General features: G+C 38.5%; 1 protein-coding gene across 2 annotated transcripts in view; it reads right to left on the minus strand.

Moving 5' to 3' along the window:
- Window positions 1–900: 900 nt before the first annotated feature.
- The window catches only part of DCDC2 (doublecortin domain containing 2), a 70,641-nt gene continuing 55,109 nt past the window's right edge, over window positions 901–16,432 (minus strand). For both annotated transcript variants that reach the window (XM_069809215.1, XM_069809214.1), the window contains 2 exons: window positions 5,305–5,649; window positions 901–4,040 (listed from right to left, as the gene is read on the minus strand). In XM_069809215.1, the coding sequence (XP_069665316.1) occupies window positions 3,933–4,040; window positions 5,305–5,649 (453 nt within the window). In that variant the 3' untranslated portion in view covers window positions 901–3,932. The remainder of the gene's footprint in view (window positions 4,041–5,304; window positions 5,650–16,432) is intronic.

Here is a 16,432-nt window from a genome sequence, read left to right on the forward strand (position 1 = left end):
ACACGCACAATACTCTAAAGATGGCAGATGGCTTCCCTGTCTATTGCCACATCTAAAGCACTTCTTTTGATTAAAACTTAAATTGAAGGCTATCAGCCACCCAAAACAATACATCCTTGAGCTGCATCCTATTAAATCATTCTGATTGCTACTACTTAATAAATACACCCTTCCTTGAGATACTTCATTTTGTACTTACATTTATTATCTAACGGTTATTTTAATGTACCTTTGGGATAATAAATCAAAATACCAACAATCCTTTCCCCATATTCAAGTAATCGGAATACTTACACTTATTCTTTTTCTTTTTTTGCACGCAGGGTTATTTTGCTTTACTTTAGATGAGACTGAGTGGGGATTACATTTTCCTTATTTTCACCCTTTTCTGTCTGGAAACTAATTTTATTTTGGCTCTGATATGTCAAAGCACCGAAGCATTTCATTTAATGAAAACTGCAGTCCTGTGGGATTTAAGCATATGCTTTAACACTTTGCTGAAATTAGGAATTTCAGCAGGAAGACATCTAAAAGTTTTGGTAGTTTTCTCAAGTATTGCCAGTGAACAGATAAAACTTATGTTATTTGCTGAGTATCAGCTGAACAGTATATACATACTGATAATACAGTCCTAACCTGAACGATGACATTAAAAAACCAGTGGCCAGTTTAACTGTGCTGTTATTCTTAGATTTATAACTCTGTAACAGCTAAACTGTCAGCATATTTTCTTTCACTGTTGCAATACAAAGACTACCAAATCTGATTTTTTAATTTTTTTTTTTAAGTTCTAGTTATGGGAGAATCCTATCAGCTGCAAAATCACCAGGTTTATAAAGTCAGTCACCCAAAGATAAACTTAACATCAAACAGGCCTTGATATGAGACAAAACACAGGAATATCTGTGAGCTAGTTCTCTTTAATAGCAAATTATTTTTAAAAATAAAAGCAAACCAAGAAAACAATTCTTAAAAAAACCCTCAGAACTGTTGCATATAAGCTTAATAAAATAACATTATATAAGCTTAACAAAATAATGTATTTCTCATGTAAAACTGAGTTAAGCCATCACACACAACAAATCCAGACAGAAGAACTATTTGCAAGACCACCTGTACGCCTTGTTTAATTTCTACTTTAACATCAGAATTATTTGTTATGCATAAACTAACTTCTCTATATAAAAGAACCTGATACAAAATCCATGTTGTCAGTGTTGTAAGGTGAATGATAAAATGGTTATAACTCTATCTCCAAAAAGTCTGATTTGCTATTCTGAAGAAATATATCCTGTCTTTCTTACAAGAAAACAGAGGGGAAAACATTTTAAAGCCTGAATAACACTCATAGGGATTTCATATTCCCATGAAAGAAAATGATCATATCACACTTCCCTCGAATTTAGTTTGAGCTTTTCAATTACTCTTATTAATATCCGTAAGTCTTATAAGCATGGAAGACACCAAACATTTGGGGAAAAGGGAAGAAATGATGGAAACTGTTGGCAGACAGAAGCTATAAATAGAAACCAAAGGGATAAAAGTATCACCATACAAATCCCTCAGTTTCTTCTAAATATTGTTTCTAGGTAAAACATTTTGAGGCAAATGTTCTCCAAATTGAGTATCTCCATCAGATATTTTTGGATGCCAATTTAACTTCAAACTTTTGAGCATGAAGAACATCTCAGAGGTTGTTCAAGCCTTAATCTGCAATAAAATGAAGCGAGTATCTGGTACACCATTAACTTCTAGCGAAGAGCCCATTCATAGTAATGTCAATACAAGATTACTGTCATTTGTCTTGATTCAGCAACACATTTAAGCCCATGCTTACTGGTAGGCATCTGAGTTACTCAGCTCTAAGTGAGAAAAACGCAGCATTAGCCATTTTCCTTGGTCAGCTTTGCACAGAATTTTCAGCGGGTAAGTTCCCCTAAGCACCCCAAGGACACAGAGCTGCCTTCTCTGGCTGATTAAGTATTGTTTAAGGGCTTTTAATGCTACTGCATATATTATTCCAGTGTTGGATTAACTATAAAGGTACCTAGAGGATTTCTGTGTGTCATTTTTCCTCACTAGCACGTACAGTTATTTTATTCATTCTGTTTTGTTTGTTGTTTTATTGTTGGTTTGGGGTTTTTTGGGGGGTGGGGTCGTTGTTTTTTACTTCTTAACTTCAAATGTCTCCTTAAATCCCAGTGAAATCAAAGGTATTTCAGCATAGGCTTAATTACTGTATCAAATAAAAGAAGCATACATACTTGCTTAAGAGTTTGGCCAAATTGGGAGCTTATTTTGAACTCATCACAAATGTAATACTTCCTCAGATCTTTATCAGACAGTTTAACAAAAGACACAGGAATTAGAGACAGAGATGACACAGGGCAAACTGTTCTAACCCTGTTCATATGTTTTTTGTCATTATGTTTTTTCATACTTACATTGCCAATACTCAGAAACATGCTGAAGGATCTCTATGTATTTCTACTCCATCAGAAAAATATATTTAATAGTTACTAGAAAAAGTGAAGATGTTTGTATGAGTTTCAGTCATGACAAGTGGTTCTTCACATTCTTCAAATAATGCTTCGAGTTCCATTTGTTCATAAATGTAATTTTTGTCATAATGGCATGAAATCAACAAAAAATGACATTTAGTTTCTCATAGTAATAATTTACCAGCATTAATGATAAGGAAACCCACTATTTCTTTTGTATAATTAATGAAATTATGCTCAGGGCTGCATTTCTATGAACTACAAATTATTCCCATTACTAGCAGAGAAACAGTAAGAGCAATGGAATTAGTGTCATTAAGAGAACTAATACTGCGGATCAATGCCTTATTTACTAATGCAAATTAAGCCACAGCCTATCAAGAGCCAGCTTGCTCAAAAAGAAGATGACACACTCCCAACCATTAAGGCTACATAAAGGATTCATAAATGCAGCGATTGTTGCCTACTTTTACAGAAAACTGGCCGCCTCATCCTAACGTGTTTCATATTAAAATGGCTCCATTCACAGCAATGGTTTCATGGCAATTTCAGTCAGAAACCAGGCCTATTGATTTTTTTAATTAATAAATTAAATTTCACATAGACCAAATTACAAATCCACCCAAACTCAACTTTTGAAACTAATCTGCTACATACTCCTCCTTTACTTTTTTTTCACTATGATAACAATTCACTGTTTAGTGAATTGGTGCAGGACAATCAACAAAACTTCTTGCTGTAAATGGGAACAAGCTGCAGTATTGTAGGCTGTCTATGTATATTCATAGTGCTAAATAAGTGCTATTTATCAATGTAAAAACTAACAATTCTAATAAATATATTGAAAATCCACTAGTTAGTAACATTAGGACTGACACCTCATTATCGTACACCATTTTTTGTGGGCATAAGTTGATTAAGTGAGGCACATATTCTAATTATATCTTAATTTTATGCCTGAAAATCATACACTTCATGTGGAATCTTAAAGGAGAAACTACATATGTCCACGTTAAAAGTAAAAATTTGTTTCTCTTTTCTGAACAAATCTACAAGAAGTTTTGACATTGAATTTGGGTTGGTATTTTTTCCTTTTTCTGGAACAGTGTAATTTTAGTGTTTTTTCTATTGCTGCTAAACATCTTATACCACAGAATAGTTCATTTATTTCTAATACTACTATACAGTACTCTTGTACTTCCCCCCTCAAATTCTATCAGAAAATCTCACCTTGTAAAAATAATTCTATGTTCTTCTAGTAGCTATTAATGTTTGTTTTCTCTATCAGTCCTTATAGCATTACCATCTCAAGACTCAATGTGTGGGTACTCAACCTATCTTCCCATTATAAGTTATCAATAGCAAAAAATAACATGCTTTATGTTTAAAGTATTATCATTTTTCTTTTTCTGCTCATTACATTATTTCCACCTATGCAACTGCAGCATAGTCATTGCTCTGGTCATTTTTTTCACTTTCCTGTGGGCTGGTGATTGTCACCCTTGGATTTGTGGATGCTTTTTCAAGATGGGAATCAACCTAGAGAAAAAGGACAGGTACTGTTAACTTCATCAGGTAACAAAGATTTCAATTCATTCCAATACAGTGTTAGCACGTCACACTAAAATTTCCACAAGGTATTTGTAACGTGAAAAATTGTTTTCCAAGAGTGATCACATTAACATTTTTATTTACTTTATGCTTATATACCTTCCAAAGGAGAAAGTACTCAAATTAGAGGTCTCCCCCAGTTCTTTCCTGAAACATGCAGTTACCCACATATCCATTTAAAGTGAATGCTCACTCACTTTCTCCACTTCCATCAATAACTTCAGCTTTTCTAAAAACTAACAAAAAAAAAATCAATATATCAAGCATAAAATAAATTCAGGGCCCAAGAATATGTCACACTACTCGGCTCTCTTAATTGAAAAATGTTCTTGTGTCGTACAGAAACAGAAGAAAGCCCAGCTGCAAGGTGCAAGAAACCATTCCCAGTGTCACAAGAAAAGCAGAGGAACAGTCTGTTTTTCAGCAGCCTATAGGCAGGGAATGTGCAGCAAGTTGTTTTGCTTCTGACGCTCAAGAATCCCACTCTTCCCAGATCTGGATTCTCCCTATCAAAGCAAGTACTTTGTTTCCCACGTTCTGTTTGCTGGTCAGTTCATCTGACAGTCAGAGTAGTCCATTTTTCTGGGCTATATGTGTCCATCTAAGCCAACATCATGTTACCGTGTCTCCTAAATTAATAGGTTATTTGCTTTCAAACTGACCAAAGCCCCTTGTTTTGAGGATCTTGTTCATCTCCACTGTCTTCTGCAATTTCTAAGAAAAGGAGATGAAACTTCCACAAAGCAATGGCAAGAGCCCTTTATGAATGCAACTTCTGTGAAAGTCAACTCATCAAAATAATGAGGCACTGTGGTTTCATGAACACACCCTTCTGCTCTGTCCTAAAGGACAATGTATTGTGGAAATAGACAATGATTATGCTTTTCTGGAAATTGCAAGAATTTTTTTTATTACTTTTTTTCAAAATTCAGAATACTCAGGAAAGCAGGAGATGCAGATTCATCAAATAGCAAGAAACATCTGCTTTCTCAGTTGGAGGGCATGTAATGTAATTACTGATGTAACTGATCCATATAGATGGAAAACAGCTTTTCTACAAACTGAAGTTTTCATAAATGCTTTCAGGACCATATCAGGAGTGAGCTACTTAGAGACTAGCTGAGAAACCTAAGGCTGAGATGAATGAGGAACAATAACTTAAGAACAACAAGCTGAAAGAATAAACACTCACCTGGTTCTGACTGTCAGAATCCTCTTTTATTTCTTCTTCAGGCCGAAGATCACCTTGGTAGTTCAAGTGCTCCATTCCCTCACCATTTTCTTCATTTTTCTTGCCATTTAAATGGGTAAGTTCCTCTTCCTCTGCTTGGTCAACATTCTCTGTCTCTTCTGCTTCATATTCATAATTGTAATTTAATTTCTTCTTGTTTTCTTCCACTTCACTTCTTCCTTTAACAGTTTCCCCACTTTTCTCTCCATTCACTTCTGGATATTCTTCCTGTCCTTTATAGGCCTCCTCTCCCCTGTCATTTTCCTCTTCGGCATTTTCTTCTTCATCTACAGTTTCTGCTGGTCTCTGGTGAAAGGAAAAGCAGCAGCATAATGAGGCATTTTTAACCAGAATGCTCCATGCAATTCTGGAACATGACAGACATCAAAATCACAATTACATCATTACTGAGGAGTAAGTATGCTAATTTGAGGTTTGTCTACATGGACAGAAAATGATGCTCCTGTACTAACACCCCATAACGCACTCTTATTCTCCATTAAAAATGTGTTAGTGAGATTTAAATGTATTACACTGGGTTAATCCATTTGACCATACTCAAAACAAATGGAATGACCTAGATTTAATTAATATAGCAACAGCTATTTCATTCCAGATATTCCAGGTTCTCCAACATTCTAGCATTTAGTACATACTTGTTCATAAAGTCCCATCACAATAAAATATCATCCATCCCTAGCCCACAAACTGTTCCCCAAGAAGCGTTTTACCTATGGATCGGGCCATGCCACGCCAAGCAGTCCTGTTGTGCCTTCTATGCATCCACAGAAAAGTAGCAAAAGAGATGAGGCAGACCTACCGGTCACTTCCATAACATCATTCCCCTTCCCAAAGACCCCTCTATAGGGTGGCATGGTTAGGATTTGTTTGACGTTTAGCCATGATTTTTTCCTACACAGTCAGACCAGCAGACAGGAGGAACAGGATCTTGTCCCATATTGAAGAAGAGTAAGCAGAAACTCACTACAGATAAAGCTGCTAGTAGCATCATTTCATGACAACCTGGAAGACTGATGCACATACTATCCAGTTGCTGCCATTTGTTTTCTAGTTTCAGCTTGGAAGATTCACCTGACTATTCAGTGAACCCATGCCCCTGCTGCCAAGATGACTTATGTACTTGTGCTAAGGTTTGAATGAAAATAAAGAGAAAAAAAATCCCACAGGAGTGACAGGGTGTCTGCCTCCCACACAGCCTCATCAGACCCTTAAATCTAAAGCAAACAAGCTGAGAGCAATAGATTATCTCTTAATCAAAAGTGTTGGGAATTTTACTATCATTAGCAGCTTCTTTATGCAGGCAGCTGGCTGCTACAGACCTATAAGTTATGTCTTCTAAAAATCTCTTCCTCTCACTAATACTAACATTTCAAAAGAATTCTCTCATCACCTTCAACATATTAGTAAAAGCCAGTTTAGCAATAGCAACAATTGATTGAAGCCTCTTGATGAAACCCTTTGCTTTTGCTTTGATATCTAAGTAGCAACATAAGACAACTTTATTACACCAGTGCACAATACCGCATTGACAGCTTATAAAAATAAGACAAGTTATTGCATTGTAATAATCCATAGAATGACCAATTACTAGAAATATTACAAGGTTACCTGACCAGATAAATAATGGCTCCATAAGTAATTTTTGAAGTACAGTAGTCTCTGTGTGTTTTTTATTCAAGCCTTCCTGACTCACTGTTCTGGGTTTGGCTGGGATAGAGTTAATTTTCTTCTTAGTAGCTGGTACGGTGTGTTTTGGATTTAGTGTGAGAATAATGTTGATAACACACTGATGTTTTAATTGTTGCTAAGTAGTATTTATCCTAGGTTAAGGGGTTTTCACTTTCCCATGCCCTGCCAGCAAGCAGATGTACAAGAAGCTGGGAGGGAGCACAGCCGGGACAGCTGACCCGAACTAGCCAAAGGGATATTCCATACCATGGAACAGCATGCTCAGTATATAAACTGGGGGGAGTTGGCCAGGAGGGGAGGATCGCTGCTCAGGCATCAGTCAGTGGCTGGTGAGCAATTGCATTGTGCATCACTTGTCGTTTCTTCTACAGCACATGCCCAAGGCGGGGGGGAGGGGGTAAGTCTTTTGGTCGTGAATTGAGTCGGTGGTCTGATCTGCCCCTGCTGCCTTTACCTTTCCTCCGGTTATCCAAGATTTTTGCTGACTTCGTGCCTATTAGCAATTTTTCAACTTCTCGGCGCCTCCTGGGGTAGGATGTTCCCTTCTTCTCAGTCTTTTCGTTCTCCTTCAGGGGCCCAGTCGTTAGCAAGGCATGCCTTGTACAGACAAAGGATCTCTTATTTCACAAGACCTCTTCTTAAGTAAATCCCTCCTTCAGTCCATGGCTTCTCTCTCCAGTCCATCCTCTTTTGTTACTCCCTTGGAATCCAGTAAGATGAAGGCTTGCTGGGCCTCTGCTGAGAGAAGCCGCTTGACTGAGGTAATTGCATTGTGCATCACTTGTCGTTTCTTGGGTTTTACTTATCTCCTTTTTTTTTTTTTTTTTTTTTTGATATAAGAATGGTTTAATAACTATAGTAAAATAAAATATAATAATAACAACAATAATAAAAATATAATAATAATAGTAATGAAAGGAATATAACAAAATAAACTCTTTTCATCTGGTACCATCAAACTGGCCTTATTACCACTAAAAATAAAAACTAAAATAAAAACTAAGCAAGCCAAGTCTTTAAAGACACCTTCAAAGAAGGCACCATCCAAAGCAAACTTGAGCCAACTTTGGAAACCTCCAGCACATAAAGACAGTGAAGAATCTGTAGATCGATACATTCTCAGAAGTTACCTGGTAGTCTTACACATGTGACCTACTAATTAGCAGCTCTGGATTCTGACCAGAAACAGGGGAGGGACAAATTAAATGCACCAGACACCGCTGGCTAAAAGTAAGCAGTTTTGGTTTTGCTTAATGACACCTGCTTGCTACGACATTAAAAACACCAAATGAAGAGTGGGTAAGAAAAGAAGAAAAGTAAACCCAGCCTTCCTCAGTTAAGTGTTGTAGTCATCCAAGATGTTATTATTTGCAGCTTTTTGTTACTGCATGATAGTGGGTACAATCAGAAGAGAATATCTGCCCTTACCTGAACTGCTGTAGTATGGTGGCTCATTTTGGACTGCAGAAGAAGGTGTGTAGACTTTACACCATGGTGTAAACTTGTGCATCCTAACGCATATGCTTTTACTGGTTTCACTGCTGTGGAAGCAGTCTTTGGCATAGAAGCACAATGGACATTTGAGGGGCAGTAACTTCCTAAGGTGCTATCCTAGCTAGACTCATTAGACCGTATCTGTCTAAAACAGATGTGGATGCAAATTTTTTAAGAGTTAAAACTGAGTAACATAGAAGATAAACACAGCGTTATTGAACTGTACCCTGAAACTCACTGGAAGCTCACACGGAATAAGCATGAAATGACATTCAAATTTCAACTAATTTAACTTGACCAGTCAAGCTAAATTGCCTGAAAAATAATAGTACAAAACAAGGTCAGTAAAACAAAACCCATCAGTGCAAGTATAATGTTTTTGTAGTAACTGAAAACTTCAAGATAGCTGAGCATATTACTACAACGGTTATTACTACTACAGACAAAAATAAAAAGTCATGTTTACAGCTAATAATTGGAAAGCAAAATGTGTTCCTCATTTAATCTTCTTTCAAGCTGCACCACATTAGAATGGACATTTCAAACAAGTTAAAATCGGCATTGATCCAGAGGAAAAGACCTTCCGCAAGGTAATCTAAAATGCAGTACGGTTCCCACTGCACGCAGTCATAGGTAGGCTTTGAAATGTGAGTATGACCACAGACGATGCATTTCAGAATGCACAGCAGACCTGAGATAGGACTGTAGGGAGGGAACTGAAGGCCAAAATCACCCACCAAATCATACACTGCGCTTTACATAAAAAGTGTTGATACTTTCTACTGAGATCTTACTGATCTACTAGCTATACATGAACTAGCATTCTCCATTTTAAGTACACCACCTTCACCGAGAAAGAGATATACTTAGCAAAAGTTATATTTTTCATATTTAGGGAAAGAGAATGTTTATGTGCATATATACATGCAGGGAGGAAAACAGCAAAAGGGAGAAAACCAGAGTTTTTTATGGTCCAAAGCCTGTAAATGCTGTACATGCTTAACTTTACCTTCTTGAATAGTTCCAGTGATTTCAGTGAACTGAAATACTGAGCTAAAGCCTATATTAAAGCGCTTGCTGGGTCAGGGTATAATTCAAAGTCCCCTGGAGTCAATGGGAACCTTTTCACTGAATTTGATACACTCCAGCCATCCCTCCACCTGCAACTGTACAAAATGCCTATTACGCATACATCAAAGTTGCTGCAAACTGTGTTCTCTTGGTCGGAGTAAATCAGGATGGGCGTATTAAAAGACTCACTGACAAAAGACTTGTATATGTACATTGAAAGGCATATTCAACGAAAGACATGTAGAACAACTGAAGTAATTCTCAATTTCATGCTGGAAACATGGACCCAGCTTGCCCTCTGGAACCCTCCTGACTTACTAGCAGGTTGATGAGGAATAGAGTGAATTTCATTTTGCATTCAAGAAGTATGATTGCTTGATGGTATTTTTAATCTCAGCAAAACCAGAGTGTTTAAAAAAGAAAGATGTATTCTAATTACACTCATCATGCTATCATTCATTAAGAGCTACATTACCAAATGCCATCATCATTCAAAAGTAATAAGTCAGGAAATCTTCAGACGTTGAAGCATTTGGCTTCTTTTCCTCTAGGGATGCTAATGTAACCTCTCAGAAGGTTTGTACATGACTGATACTAGAATATTGAAAAGTGCAGTATCACAAAACATTTAAGGCGGAAATTATTTTGTACCATTAACGTAAAACATAATTTTGCTTTATTGAAGCCATTTGGAAATGTTTACTTGGCTAATGGTCACAACAGACAAACAATGAGGTAGACAACAAAAATCTTAATGGTCACAAATACTGGCATGAATACATCTCACAAATGGAGCATCAGGAACACTTAAATTTGATTGCACCAAACCTCTCCAGAACAGAGCTGCCCCTGCTCCTACCCAGTCAGGAATGCTTTGTAGCAACACTGCACAGATTCCAACAGCAAAACATTTTGTTCCCAAACCAGATAGGGTTGCTAAGTGACAGCAGCCCTCTTCTCTTCCACATCATTTACAAAACCCAGGCTCTTAAAAACAAGCAAATGAATAGTTAAGGGTTCATCAGTCTTACACTTCCCACATAGTAAATGCACCGTTGCTCCTGAAGGCAAAAAAGTCTATATTGCCACAATATTTAAACTCCAATTTTTTAGTTGGATGCTTTTTTTTGGCCTTTTTTTTTTTTTTTTTTTTTTTACAACAAATGCAGCACCTGAGTCCACAGAGTCTAATTTTTCATAAGATTATAGCACCCAGAAGTCTAACTTGAATGAATGGAAACTATGTAACTGAAGTGTAGAAAAAACAGCTTTTCAAACTCCATTCCTCTGTTTCATTGTGTAGTAACTGGAAGCGTGCATAATTCCTTAATCACAAAACAGACATGGCAGAGAAGAAAACATCTGATCAGATCTTTACTTTTCTAAGATGTACCTAAGTCAACAATATTTTTCTCCATTTATTTCACTGGCAATCATGTCTACTTTTTCCATAACATTTTCCATGTGTACATTAAAATTTGCCTAAACTTCACACCCTACAATACAGTATGATCTGTTGAGCATCCCTGTAGACAACGAGAAGATTGATAAGCATTTAAAAAGAAGCCCTACTGAGGCTGCAAAAATACAGAAATGTTGTTTTTCCAGAAACACTGTCTTCTACAATGAATGAAAAATGCCCTAAAAATTAAGCAATTTGAGAAATTGTCTGCTGTAAGATTGCTGGATTTTTTCAAGACAGGTGTACACAGAGAGAGGAAACTTTTTTCAAAGTGCTATTAACACTAGTTTTACAACAGAACTGCATTTGCAGGCTTTACTCAGAAGAAGCGAAGGCCCTCCAACAGTTGGCCACACAGGCCTTTAAAGAAAAGATCAGACCTTGCTACTATAGCTTCAGAAATCAGAGTCATCCAATGTAGAAACTGAGGGAAAATCCCTATTCTCATTCTGAGCACAAGGAACCAACAAAAGTAAGTTTCCCTATCTCACACAGACAAACAACAAAAAAATTAAGTTTAAATCAGTGCAGCTGAAAGAAGAACATGCAGGGAAAAATCTTATCTGTTGGCTTGTCAGCACTCAAAATCCAGAAGGCTTAAATTACAGCTGCAGCCTTTGTAGTGAAATTTGAGCACAAAAAGTTCTGTATGTATTCTTTCCAAATGTCATTTTGAAATCGTTACTGATGTAGTGCAAAATATTTCCTCGTGAAAAGTTCTAGTCTTTTTAATCAAGGAACGTCTCTTCGAACAGTCAGCCTGTTTTAATGTTGAATCAATGTAAACTTTAACATTTTGCCTTCAGCAACAGGGAAGATAAACATTTTATTCTGTTAACTGAGGTGAATCTCAGGTCTCTAAAGCAAAATGTATACTCCATAATGAAAACTGCAAATGAAAGGTGCAAATTTTCTGCTGCTAATGATACACTCCAGCTACAGAGAGAGCACCTAGGGGAGCTACACAATCTCACATCACATCACAGCCCAGGAAATGGGGAATAATGAGTGGCATCAGGACTGCATTAATCAGTGGACATGTCTGGAATAATGGAAAGCAAATGGCTAGTGAAAGAACCAAGGGTGTGAACATCTACAATCAGTGCCCGTTAGACAAATTTATCATCCAACAATTTTTACAAATAAACAGAAAGAGAGAAGGAGATGGGGATGATGAAGCTGGAGGGAAGAAAAAAACAAACCCAGATTCGCTCTACATCACTTAAATCTTAATAGCCAGTATCATATACCCCATGGCAAAGTAGGCAAAACAACCTGCCTGAATTCCTTGTAGGGGTCATGCACTGCTGTCGTGGTTTAACCCCAGCTGGCAGCTAAGCACCACACAGCCGCTTACTCCCCTCCAGTGGGATGGGGGAGAGAGTCAGAGGAGTAAAAGTGAGAAAACTTGTGGGTTGAGATAAAGACAGTTTAACAGGTAAAGCAAAAGCTGGGTGCGCAAGCAAAGCAAAGCAAGGAATTCATTAACTGCTTTCCATTGGTGGGCAGGTGTTCAGCCATCTCCAGGAAAGCAGGGCTCCATCACCCCTAACAGTGACGCCATCACTCCGAGCATCCCCCCTTCCTTCTTCTTCCACCAGCTTTACATGCTGAGCATGACATCATATGGTATGGAATATCCCTTTGGTCAGCTAGGATCATGAGATGCCTCAGTTATCTGGGAATAAAAAGTACTCAGTGCTACTCAGAAGGACCTGGCTTCTTGCCAGATTACCTAGGCAACTATACATGAAGTTTTAAAATAAGAAATAAACTATGGCTTGAGTTGCAATAAATTTCAGTGCTTTGTTTGGCTTTTCTGAAAATATGAAAATCAGATTATTAATAGTGTGAATGACTGATTTTTTAATTCCACCCCCACCCCCTTTCCCCCCAGACACATCTGCTTCCAGTTCCTTGTCCAGGTAGCAAAATCAGTTGGTAGCAATTGAAAAACATTTCCATCTGAGGACGATGCATGGGCCTTGGTGCATGAGCTTAGGGGTACCAAGCAAGTTCCTGGCGTTGCAAGCTTGCCAGCACATCCTATGCTCACCAGCAACTGTATCAACAACCGCAGCTACCACTGCCCAAGTACAGAAGTGGTACTGGAGAGTTCACTATCCTCCCCTCCCTAGTGATGGTCACCATCCTCTGGCTGAGGCAAACCAGTAGGACACACGGCGGAATGGGCAGAGCTGTTGCCTGCGCTGTAGGATCTCTGTGGAGAAGTAAGGCAGCCGTCACGAGCGCTCTTGGATTTCATATGAATCGCAGTCAACCTAAAAACTAAGACCTGACAACCCAATTTACACTGTCAAATACTTTACCCAGAGGAATTCTTTACACACCTTCAGAGGCCAATAAACAGGCTAATCATTTCTCAATTTGATTATTACACTGTCAAGACCAGGGCAGGATATACTTCAGGATGTCATAAGAAACAAAGATTAAGACAACAGGTGGCATGTTCTTTCCCAATGTCAGTACTATCAGTACAACCCAACACATCCTCATTATCACAACACCTCATAAGGGCAACTGCAATTAACAGGGCTGATGAGCCCAATGGTGTTTAGCACATAAGCCTCTGAGGCCAGGGCAGGTATTTGCTGTGAAAAGACACAGCTGTAGCATTCCTTATATCAGAGACCAGGACAGTCATGCTCTTGCCTCTCAATCACCTTATTCACACATCTTCAAGAACAATGTCTATAAAACAGCTCAGCAACACTCCTTCCCATTAAAATGAATAAATCACTGGGAATGATCCTTCTTAGAAAATAATTAGCCTAAAATAAAATTGAGAGATCCAGATGTTTTTTTTCACATGTTATGATGCCATTCTTCAAAATGGCTACAGCGGCAACTTCATAGGTGGATTTTGTTAATGTACAGATTAGTAATGGAGGCAGAAATTGATATACAAAGAGTAAGGTCATAAAACTTCTATTTTTCCCTCCGGCATTTTTTTAAAAGCAGAACACAAGCAAAATGTATATATGTCTAGTATTCTTTCACCCAACACAAATAAATTGAAAAAAATTAGCCAACTAAATAGTAAGCACAAAAAAACTAAGCTTACTAAAAAAAGTTTATAAGACTGAAATAATCAAAGAGGAACAAATACAGAATCACAGAAAAGTTATGTTAGAAGAGACCTCTAGGGCAGTGGTCTCTGAACTGTTTTGATTGCACAGTCCTATCAGTAAAAACTTTTTCAGCATGATTCCCCAATATATGTATATTTATTTATTTACAAATTATATACATGTACTACTGAAGTTCTAACATTTTCTTCTTGCACCCCAATGGACTGTCTTGCACACTGCCTGGGCTGTGCACACTCCACTTTGAAGAGTACTGCTCTAGGGATCATCTAGGCCAGTGCCCTGCTGCACTAACTTCGAAGTAAAAATAAGTTGTTTGAGACCCTGGTTTAGTTTTATATATCACCAAAGGCAAAGATTCCCCACTCTCTTTGAACAGGAAAGTGCTTACAGTTCTCAATGTTGAAAACATTTTTCTTATGTCCAGTTAGAATTTTCCTTGCTGCAACTTTTGACCATTGCCTCATCCTTCTGCTGTGCAACACAGAGAAAAGCCTGGCTCTGTCTTCTCTGTTATTCCATCTATAGCTGAAGAGAGCAGTTTGATCTGCCTTCTCTTGCTTAGCCTTTAAGGTGAAACAAACACAGTTCCCTAAGCTTCTCCCTGTGTTATAAGCTCTAGCCCCCCAAACTTTTTAGTGTGTTGCTGTGCTGGACTCTCTCCTGTTTGTAAATCTCTCTCTTGTACTGGGAAGGACTCAAAACTGGACAAAATATTCTAGATGCCACCTCAGAGGTGCCAAGTCAAGGAAGACAATCAGTTCCCTTGATATGCTGGCTGTGCTTTTACTAGCCTAGCCTGCACAGTCAACCTCATCACCAAAAGGAGGCACCACCAACTCACTGTCAACTTGCTAGCCGCAGGAGCTGCATGGCCCTTTCTGCAGTTGCTCCCTAGCCTACCTGTGCCAAGACCGTACCAAGACACAGTTACTGCATTCCAGGTGCCCAGGTTCACATTCCTCTTTGTTGAACTTCACGAGGCTCGAGGCAGCCCACTCCTTCAAGCTGTTGAGATTGCTCTGAAAGGCAGCCCTGCATATCAGCTGATAATGACAGTTGGGCCTTACTACTGGGCCTGGATAAGGCTGCATCCCATGCCATCATCCATATTACCCATGAACATGTTAAAAAGTATCAGACCTAGTATCAAACCCTGAGGACCACCATCTGTACGTGCCAGTTAAATTTCAACCAACTGACCTTTTACTTCCCACTGAACTAGTCGTTTTTTTATCCACCTTGCAGCCCACAAATCCAGTCCCTACCTTCCTTAAGGATATCTTCCTCTCCCTATCTACCACACTTCTTTCATTTTCTCCTACAAATATGGAAGTCTATGCTGAAAGCAAGATAAACGACAATAACTGCTCTCCGTTCACTCACAGAGCCAGTTATTTCATCACTGAGGCAAAGTGGTTAAGCGTGATTTGCCCATAGTAAATCCATGTTGGTTATTCCCAATCACACGCAGCAGTTTCCATTTCTCAACAAGCTTTGGCTTTCCCAATTCCATCCCTGCATGCCCAGGCAATGTCTCTATACTGCTCCTTAGCAGTCCATCTTCTACCTACCACACACATCTTTTAGTATGAGGTCAGGAGTCCTCTGTTCAAACCGGCCTCCTGTTATGCCTGCTTTTTTTCTTGCACACAGGGATAGTTCTTGTACTTTGAGGAAGATGCCCTGGGAGATCAACCAGATCTCCTGTGTTCCTCTGCACTTCAGGGCAGTCCCGTACAGGATCCTGCCTGCCAGTTTCCCAAACAAGCTGAAGTCCACTCTCCTGAATTCGAGTATTTTTATTTTGTTATTTGCCATCCCCACTTTCTCCAGGGTCTTAAACCCTATCGTCTCATGGTCACTGCAACTAAGGCTGCCACTATCACATCCCCAACCAGTTCCTCTTTATTCATGAGTAGCAAATCCAGCAGAATGCCTAATCACGTATCCCACTACCTACATAAAAAAATTGTCTCCAACACACTCCAGAAATCTCCCTGATTGATTGTGCTCCATCTGGTTGCCCTGGGTAACTAAAGTGTATTTACAAACAACTATTTTTAACTCCCTCCCTCCCATTTGTTTACAATCTCACATTAACAACAGTTCCTCAGCACTGTGCTGACCACCAGGAAGCCAGAAAAATGCCCAAGAATCCCTTCTGTTGTTGGGATGATTTTTAGCCTGAGAAATCTATTGGGTGAACTGTGATTCCTTACACTGCAGCATGGATCAGAAA

This window comes from Haliaeetus albicilla, chromosome 21, assembly GCF_947461875.1.
Source record: "Haliaeetus albicilla chromosome 21, bHalAlb1.1, whole genome shotgun sequence".
Lineage (NCBI taxonomy): Eukaryota > Metazoa > Chordata > Aves > Accipitriformes > Accipitridae > Haliaeetus > Haliaeetus albicilla.